General features: G+C 38.6%; 1 protein-coding gene across 2 annotated transcripts in view; it reads right to left on the bottom strand.

The window, feature by feature from the left end:
- SIRT1 (sirtuin 1) overlaps nucleotides 1-10184 on the bottom strand; it is a 32859-nt gene that overhangs the window by 8292 nt on the left and 14383 nt on the right. Inside the window, exons 2-6 of one of the 2 annotated variants that reach the window (XM_027962451.3) lie at nucleotides 7725-7849; nucleotides 7080-7227; nucleotides 6109-6188; nucleotides 4805-4991; nucleotides 2861-3424 (exon numbers count right to left, since the gene is read on the bottom strand). In XM_027962451.3, the coding sequence (XP_027818252.1) occupies nucleotides 2861-3424; nucleotides 4805-4991; nucleotides 6109-6188; nucleotides 7080-7227; nucleotides 7725-7757 (1012 nt within the window). In that variant the 5' untranslated portion in view covers nucleotides 7758-7849. The remainder of the gene's footprint in view (nucleotides 1-2860; nucleotides 3425-4804; nucleotides 4992-6108; nucleotides 6189-7079; nucleotides 7228-7724; nucleotides 7850-10184) is intronic. The other variant, XM_015104377.4, reaches the window with a different exon arrangement.

Here is a 10184-nt window from a genome sequence, read left to right as displayed (position 1 = left end):
AATCTTAGTTCTGCCACTCACAAACTTTGCAAATTGGGAGTGTTATCTCTATGCCTCAATTTCCTCATCTGGGTATGAAGTAATTTTCAAACCCTATGAGGTAAGTATGAAAAAAAAAATTGTAGAGAGCCATGTTCAATGAGGCTTACTTAACCAACTCCTTTGAGATTTGTTGAGATGAAATATCCAGCCACCACCCACCCTCTGAATCAGAAGCTATTTTTCTATGAGTCCTATCATGTTAAAGTGTTAAACAGTTAAAGTCCTAACAGTTAAAGCACTGTTAAGCTTTCTTTTGCAAAGCCCTCCCAAATTAGCATTCGCAGTGTAAGATTTGACCTCTCATGGTGAGGAGCCTTCCCCTCTCTCCTCTAAGCCAGAGTGACACTCTCCCAGGTCAAGGCTCTTAAGAGCCCAGACTGATTCACAAAAGCTGAGTACTGCATAGTTCATCTGGAGTAATTAAGTTTCTCTTCAAAATGACTTCCAAGCTTTTTAAAGACCCTATCTTGATCCAGTTCTCACTCTGGAATAACCCATGTTTTGCACCATGAAAACCACATGGTGTGTCAGTGATTGGAGAAGGGAGTTGAGTACCTGCATTCTAGCTGCTGGCAGACCACCACATCTTGTGATTTTTAACAGGACCATCTCCTCTAAATCACATCCTAGGAGCCAGTCTTCTAAGGGGTCCCAGCACATGGCTGTCCTGCCCTTTTACAGGTTTATTAAAAAACAGTTCATTCTGCCCTGGCCCCCTGAAGAACTGAACAATCTATTTCTCAGTTCAAGTACCCTGTACCTGTTTCTGTCCTACTGGCAATCTTACCTTTACGATATTCACATTTTACTTCTTATATGTTCCAACTTCCTCCTTTTCAGCCCTGACCTCACTACAAATGGTCGCAAACGAAAATGAGTAAACATCAGTTGTTTGGTTTAAGCAGTTAAAAGTGTTAAGTTTTACATTCATCAGTTATCTTTTCAAATGCTCACAATGCTATGAGAGGTAGATATGACAATGCAGTCAAATTCTGAAGCCTGTATCTTTAAAGGTCTAAATTAGCAGAATAAAACCAAGGTATACCAATTTTCTGGGGCAGAGTTTTATACATTTGACCCATCTGTCAAAGAGCCAAAGAATATTGTGAGTGCCGAAGCAGACTTTGGAGAAGGAAATGGCAACTCACTCCAGTATTCCTGCCTGGAGAATACAATGGGCAGAGGGGCCTGGCAGGCTATAGTCCATGGGGTCAAAAAACCAGTCAAGACACAAAGGACGAACACACGAGCAGACTGTATACAACAGAGACTTACCTGACTAAATCAACAGCAATTTTTCTACTTCTGACTTTTGCCACATTGATAAGCGTAAGTATTCTATGCTTTTTCTGGTTTTCCCCGTGGAAGACTTCACCAACTTACAGTTAAGCCTTCTATAACCTAGTGCCCACTAAGTATCATCTACCTTTTAAAATTCTCACCTTTTTTTTTCCCCCATTCACCCATTTTTGTAATTATACACAAATATCAGTTGCTTGGATGGGTGTTTCCCGAACTTGCTGCAGTCCTAGTTTGGAAATACCCAAAGGCTTATTCAACTGAACTAAAATTTATTTATGGCAAATGATTAGAACACACAATACATTTGTCTGAAATTTCTTGCCAGTTTTCACAATGTATGGTGAGTGAAGAGTGTTTTAAGCAGGACAAGATTGCTGCATCTAAGAGCACAATTTTCTGTCTTAAGGTTTTTCACCATAGGTTAATACTTGTGCACAATGGTCTTAAAAGGTAGAAAGTGATTTCATCCATATTAATACAAATTGGTAAGGACTTTTCATGAGTCAAAACAGAGCAGATGCTATTTCTGATAGTCAGTGGAGAAGAACCAGATGTTTCCTAGATCTGAAACAGCAACAGGTTAACAGAACCTGGAATCTACCTGGCTCTTCTTCACTCCAGTTGTTTCCTTGGACAGGACATTTAATCTCTGTGGTCCTTGTTTTCCCACCTGTACCTGAGAAGGAATAGTCTCGTCCCTAACTGAAATCAGATACTGAAACAGAAAATATGTCAAGTCACTGCCCCTCCGTAAGCACCCAAATCTTGTCATTTTCACCATCTAAAACTCTTAGCAGAGAACAGGGGAGCACTCAGTAGTCCCAGCTAAATGCTTAACTTCTCACTCCCTAGAGAAACTCAAGGTACAGGGCACAGTTAAGACACCATTTCTTCCCCGTATTATTGAAGATACTGTTTATCTTTTTCTAGCTTAAAATCTCAAATTTAGTTTCTCTAAACACAATCAACTATTAAAATTTACCTGCATGAAGTTAACACTAACTAGCTTGCCAAAATTGCTCACTTCCTGCAAATATTCCTTTGAAACTGAAGCGTATTGTACAGAGTGAAGTAAGTCAGAAAAACACCAATACAATATAATGCATATGTATGGAATTTAGAAAGATGGGAACAATGACCCTATATGCGAGACCACAAAAGAGATTCCTGTAAAGAACAGACTTTTGGACTCGGTGGGAGAAAGCGAGGGTTGGATGATGTGAGAGAACAGCACTGAAGCATGTATATTACCATATGTGAAACAGATCGCCAGCCCAGGTTCAGTGCACGAGGCAGGGTGCTCAGGGCTGGTGCACTGGGACAACCCTGAGGGATGGGATGGGGAGGGAGGTGGGAGGGGGGTTCAGGATACGGAACACATGAACATCCACAGCTGATTCATGTGAATGTATGGCAAAAAACACTACAATACTGGACAGTAATTAGCCTCCAATTACATAAATTTACAAAAAAAATAATAGTTATACCCTCAAAATGGCCCAACAGCCTTTCTTACCATCAAGGCGTTTACTAATCTGCTCCTTTGCAAGTCTAGCTGGCCAGCATTTTCTCACTGTTTCAGCAACTGAAGTTCTTTCATTTTTCTCCCCAGAATCGGAGACAGCATTCTGCAAATCTGGACTCTCCAACTGTTCGTCAGCACTCCCAATGCTTCTAGCAGAAGTCTGCACCTGCTGTGCCTTTTCTGTGCCATGGTCTTTTGATTCAGACACATCAGCATCATCGACATTACTCTTTGTTTCTTGGTCTAAAAGAGCGACAATCACTGAAGAATCTGGTGGTGAAGTTCTTTCTGGTGAACTTGAGCCTTCTGAAATATTGAGGGGTGTGGGTGGCAATTCTGACAAATGTGCCAACTCTTTTTGTATTCGAGGAGGTTTTTCAGTAATTTCTGAAAGCTTCACAGGGTTACAGCAAAGTTTGGCATATTCGCCACCTAACCTATGACACAGTTCATTAATAATTACGTCACAGTCTCCAAGAAGCTCTACATCAAAATGCAGATGAGGCAAAGGTTCCCTATTAATCAATATCTGAGGCACTTCATGGGGTATGGAACCTAAGATTAGGGTGAAAAAAATAAGAATTAAGAGAAAAGAAGGGAGGTGCACTTATAAAACCAAAACAAACACAGTATGTAAACTCGTAACGGAACTTCCTGGCCAGTTCCGTGGTTAGGACCCTCTGCTTTCACTGCCATGGCCAGGGTCCTATCCTTGGTCAGGGAAACAAGTCCCTGCAAGCCAGAAGAAACCTAATGCTTCCCAATACCAAAAGAAGACGCCACTCTAATCGAGCTATTATATACCATCACACTATTAAGTCAATAGATGAGCATCAAAATTTCTTCTAGCACTTGATTACCTCTTGCCTCAAACGTCTACATTCTGTGTTCAGTTTCCCTGTATCCCTGTCTGTATAATAGGGTGACTACTGCTCCACAAGATTGCAGTGAGGAGTAAGTGACTTAATATGCAAAGTTCTTGGCTCTTAGTAGGTGAGAGTTTTCTCTACTTAAATGGCTTCTGATATAAAGTATATACCAGTCTACTCTCCACTTTTGCCTAATATCACCAACATGTTATACTACCCCACAGAAAGCTTGTCAGAAGTTCTCTGCTCTATGTTTAAACAGAAAAAAACTAAGCTTAGACATTTTCTTTTTAGTTACAAATTATCCTATAATCTTCTTGAATAGTTTCTATTAAAGCAGCAGTTTAGCTGCCTATTGGCTGGTGTGAGGGTCTAATTCTCTCGTTAAGGGTTTGATATTCTCTTCTCTGCCCCTTCCCTCACTTTTATGGCACAAGTGATGCAACTGAATTAGCCCCTCTATCTTCCTCCCCCTTACTTGCTCACTAGAGGGAGAAAAAAATGTAGTATCGGGGCATGGGTTAAAGAAATATTCTTGAGAATAATAGGAAATTCAGTTGTATTCAAGCATTTTTATACACATGCACACCCTTTTTGTTAGAGCTGATCTACATATAATGCTTATGATTGTTATTCTTACTAAAACAATCATTTTGAGTCCCAAAATTCTCTTACATGAGTACTTACACAATATCAAGCTATTCATCTGAACTTACTAGAATGTGAAACATTAGCAACAGGCTCAAATTAAGATTAAAATAGATTTTTAATGTTTCCCATGTATATGTAAATTAGCTGATGCTAACGCCTACCGCATTAAAAACACATCCCACTGAAAAGTTCCGTTGAACTGTTTCCCTTTGTTATTCTGTTTTGAAAACCCTCTATTCCCATTGAAATTTCAGATTAATCAATCTTCATGAACAAGAATATGTCACCTTTAAAAACCAAAGTTTGGCTCTTTACTACTCTTAATGAAAAACAGATCACTGGAGTATGCTCTACATACCCACAACCCATGGAAAAATATATAGAAATGGTTCTCTAAAAATCATTACCAACTTACTTGGAATTAGTGCTACTGGTCTTACTTTCAGGGAAGATCCGATAACAATGAGAAGATCAACTTCATCTTTGTCATACTTCATGGCTCTATGAAACTGTTCTGGTAAATTTTCACCAAAAAAGACAATCTCTGGTTTCATGATAGCAAGCGGTTCATCAGCTGGGCATCTAGGACATCGAGGAACCACCTATGTGTTCCAGATTTTGGTTGAGGAGGGAAAGAGAATGCAAGTCCCAGTTAGAACTGTCAACATTTCCACACTTAGCAAGAAATCATTTCAAATTTATCAAAGAAAACAGAAAAACTGGATAAATAGAGAAAACTGGATAAAACCTAAACATCAACTATAAATGACACCCCCACTTATTTCACTAACATACAATGAAATATAATTGTGCTATTATCTGCTGCTAATATCTGTATAGACCCACATTTGACATTAAAGAGAATTAAGAGGAAAAAGCAACATGTGTATACATGTACATGAGTCTTAACCTTTAAAAGTTTGGGACTGCCTGGACGTCAGGTGGTAAAGAATCCACCTGCCAATGCAGAGGACGTGGGTTTGATTCCTGGTCCAGGAAGATCACATGCTGTGGGGCACCTAAGCACACGCACCACAACTACTGCACCTGCCACACAGAGCCGCCCAAGAAGAAAGAAGAGAACCTACCACAGTGAAGAGCCTGCACGCCACAACAAAAAGCAGCCCCACTCGCTGCAACTAGAGGACGTCTGCACGCAGCCAAAATCAAACTTTAAAAAGTAGGAAGTTTGTAAAATACAATTCCATTCTAATATGCTATCTTCTCATAATTATATGATTTTATATACAGCTATGCACATTGAGTTTTATTTCTGGATAGTTTTTATGCTCTGCCATCTTAAAATTTTTTTGGCAATAAGCATACATGAAATATTTTGTAATGTTTAGGAAGCCAATTTCATCATTCAAAAGAGATTATGGGGACTTCTTTGATGGTCCAGTGGCTAAGACTCTGCCCTTCCACCGCAGGGGCCCAGGTTCCGCCTCTGTCCAGGGAACTAAATCCCACATGCTGCAACAAAGATCCTGCACAAAGATCCACAACTAAGACCCAGCGCAGTCAAATAAATACTTTTTAAAAAAGAGCGCAGTTTTCAACTTCAGGTAATGAAAGGTTTTTGGGTACTTCGCTGTAATCCCCCATAGTCATGGATGTTTCTGTACCACATAAATACTTTCAGGGGGCAAAAAAAAGGATTGAGGCAAAAGAAACAGATCAGAGACAAGCACAAATCCTAAGATACGGGTGATAAATTACCTGATTAAAAATATCTCCTCGTACAGCTTCACAGTCAACTTTATATTTACAAATCAGGCAAGATGCTGTTGCAAAGGAACCTAAAAACAACCAACAAATACACGCTTTATTAAAGAAATTTTTCTATTTCTTAAATAAGTTATAATTAAATCTGATACTAGAAAAGCTAGTCTCCAAAGGAGACTTTGGAAATTTTAAGAGGTTCCACAAAAAAGGTATTGATATAATGACCCTTCCTAAAGCTACTCTTTTAATAAGATAATACTAACTCCTCCAGGACTACAACTGCAGATTTGGAAGGTTACGATTATATTAGCTTAACAGTTTTGTTTCAGAAACAGTTTAGATACAATAAAAGTCTATTCAAACTTGTTTTAAAGTCTTCAAATTTCTGAATTCTGTACATCTGACCTAATCAGCAGTTCCTTTGATTGCCTCAGGATGCCATGTTTTTTTCATCCATAGCTAATACCACTTTTGTAATAAAAAAAACATTATTTAAAAGAATGTAACAGGCTTCCCTCATGGCTCAGTGGGTCAAGAATCCACCTGCAATGCAGGAAATGTGGGTCTGATCTCTAGGTTAGGAAGATCCTCTGGAGGAGGAGATGACAACCCACTCCAGTATTCTTGCCTGAAAAATCCCATGGACAGAGGAGCCTGGTGGGCTACAATCCACGGGGTTGCAAAGGGTCACACATGACGAAGCACAGTATTTGAAACTTAAGTGTACACAACTGCTACATCTTTTGAAATCCAAATTAACATCTGACATTGGATACAATTAAGAGCTGAGGCCAGTATTTCAGGTTTTGTATTTTTGCAGTCTACTTTCCTTATCTACACCTGATCAGGTAACATGATTAAATAATAAGGCTTAATCTCCATTCCTAAATGGCAGCCTACTTACTAATCCTAATTTTTCCTACAAAACTAATATAATGGGAAAAGCAATTCTGAAGTTTACTAACCATGGCACTGAATTATCTTTTGGATTCCTGCAACCTGCTCCAGTGTATCTATGTTCTGAGTATAGTTGCGAAGTAGTTTTCCTTCCTTATCGGACAAGGCTATGAATTTGTGACAAAGAGATGGTTGGAATTGTCCAGGATATATTTCCTAGATAATGCAAAAAGCAGAACAAACATTTAAGTGTTAACAAATGTCACAGGTTTAGGTTTAACAACAACAAAAAAACTACCAATGATAATTAGAAAATAATACATGACAATCTTAAAGCATCTAGATGGATGCAACACACACAAAAGGATTGTTGCTATAATACAAATAAAACTCAGCAATTAATAAACACAGCCTCTCAAAAAGGATAAAATCGACCTGCAAACATCTCTTATGAATGATGCTATTTCAATAAAAGTCAGAAGAAATACATACCTTAATATAGGTCTAATTTTTGTTGGCTGCAAATTCAGATTTTTTTTTTTGTAAAGGAAAAGGGAAAAGTTTATATTGAAATAAAAAATACTAGAGATATGGTGACTTCTTTTTTAAAACTAAAAAAGGCACTGTCAACATAATATTTAAAGTTTTTGATTCACCATTCATTATAAATATCAACCTGTTGGAAGTTGAAAGCTAAAGGTTTAATTCCTTACCAAAACTGTTTTCCTTCCACTGCACAGGCACATACTGGTATAGTATAGAGCTGCTCATGAATGCTGAGTTGCTGGATTTTGTGTGTGTGTTTTTCCCCCCAAATAATGCTTCAATGCTGTTTCTTCTTTAAAAACAAAGAATTCAGATATACACATGGCAAAAAGATCAGAAAAAAAGTATCAATTTTGGTCCTCTCAACTTTTGACTGTTTTTATTAAATTTCATTTAGTAAGTGACTATGGCAAAGGAAGTTTCTTCTCTACTTTTTTCATCGAAGTAGTACTTCTACCTACTTCCTTACCATTCATTACAGCCTCTAACCTATTAAAGTGCTAGCAAAAAACTAGATACAACCATACGTCCACCAACAGAGGACCGGCTGTAGAAACACGGTGCATCCGAAACAGTGGGTGGTGCAGCCATTACAGTGAATGAGGGAGTGCCCTGCAAGACGGCCGTGACATGCGAAAAAAGTCAAGTCAGTCACCAGTGTGTGTAGTTTTGTTTTTGTTGTTGTGTAAAGAAGCAAAGATGGGAATTATATGCAAAGCATAGATACTTTCATTTAAACAAGTCAGGAAGGATAGAAACAAGCTATAAAACTGGGAAGGGGGTTGGAGTCTTCAATTCTGACATTATACAAAAACGTTTAATAGTAAAGATTCTACATGACTCTAACTTTTAATCTACTTAATATTTCAAGTTTAAAAAACTGCCTACCAAGATACCCTGTAGGTGAAAATAATAGGCATGTCTCATTATAAATCTCATTATAAGGTCTATTACATACATGACCATATGCTGCTGAAAATGTGACATACACAAAACCCAAGAATTCTGCCTCCCAAATTTTTATCATAAAGTTCATGAACAACTCTGCAATTCAAGGAAGACAATGCATATAGAAAGAAGTAACAAGTGAAGAGTTTATGAAAGCTAATGTTTATAAAAAACATTATGTCACATTATGTTTGGACAACTAGGTTGTGCTTTATTAACCACTGTTTTCTCATCAGATTGCTTTGTTCTAATACCAGCACCTTACAACTCTCCCCTCTGGAAATAGCTGTTAAAATTTTTTTTATCAAATATAATATTCTAGGCAACGGACAGAACAGTAGTCGGGATAACAGCATGGTGGCAGTACAAGAACAAATGGCTGCCTACCTTCAGAGCAAGGTTGAGCAGTATCAAGGGTGCCAGGACTCCACTCCCTAGAATGAAGTTTCATGTGCCTTACTGCCCATCCTTTTCAAAAGGGAAGGATTAAGAACAAAATCCTGTGAGACACTAGCTCTTCTCCCTGACTGCTTGAAGATGATGAACGACACAGAGTACTAAGTTTATGACAAACTGATTACCTCAGTGGAAACAAATGGTCATCGATGACCTTCACCATGGGTAGGAAATAGTACCCAAGACAGAAACTCAGGAAAGAAAAAAAAAAAAATCTAGCCAAAATGTACAAAACCATACCAGATGTCACCCTTGTATTTGGATTCAGAACCCATTTTGGTGGTGGCAAGACAAATGGCTTTGGCATGATTTTAAATTCCCAGGATTATGGGAATAAGAATAAGCCCAAACACAGGCTTGCAAGTCATGGCCTGGAGGAGGAGAAAAACAGGTCAAGACGACAGTGAAAGGAAGGTTGGAACAGACTGAAGAAAGTCAGGGAGGCTGCAGGGGCCAATACTGGTGCTGGCAAAAAGGAGTCAAGCTTCTGCAGTGATTATCTGTGGTGACTGTAAACTTCTGATGAAAGAATTTAATAAACTAGAACTGTTAAAAAAAATAACAACAAAAATTTGTGGGATACCAGATTCAGCTCTGTACTCCAGTTTCCCTTCATGTCCAACGCACTAACAATTCAGGGGTAATTTAGTACTTAGATTTACAAATCAATTCCTGTAGTTCGGAATAATTTATGAAGGGTTTGTTTTATTTTGTAGGCTTACGTTTAATGGTTATTTGAAACTTTGTCTATTTTCTTCCAAATATGCAGTGGACCATGTCTGAATCACTAGATTTAAGTACTGCATTCCAACTAAGGGATATAACCTGAAATAATGAGAAAAATTTACTCTGAAAGGACTGTTTTAACAGAACTACCCCTAAGTAAGGACTCACCAAAGTTTGAGATGCCACTATTTCAATAGAGAGTATGAAAAGTTGTTAAGAAACTAGAATTTAAATTTTCTAAGCTCCCAATCCCTTAACTAGGAAAATTTGTTAAAAATCCAATTGAGGGCTTCTCTGGTGGCTCAGTGGTAGAGAATCCACCTGCCAACGTAGAGGCATGGGTTCAATCCCTGGTCCAGGAAGATCCCAGATTTCCTGTGGCAACTAAGCCCGTGCACCGCAACTACTGAGCCAGCGCTCTAGGAGGATGAGAGCCGCAACTACTGAGCTCACATGCCACAACTACTGCGGCCCGCGTGCCCAAGAGTCTGTGCTCC

This window comes from Ovis aries, chromosome 25 (assembly GCF_016772045.2).
Source record: "Ovis aries strain OAR_USU_Benz2616 breed Rambouillet chromosome 25, ARS-UI_Ramb_v3.0, whole genome shotgun sequence".
Classification (NCBI taxonomy): domain Eukaryota; kingdom Metazoa; phylum Chordata; class Mammalia; order Artiodactyla; family Bovidae; genus Ovis; species Ovis aries.
The sequence above is the reverse complement of the archived record's forward strand: the minus strand, read 5'-3'. Positions and strand labels throughout refer to the sequence as shown.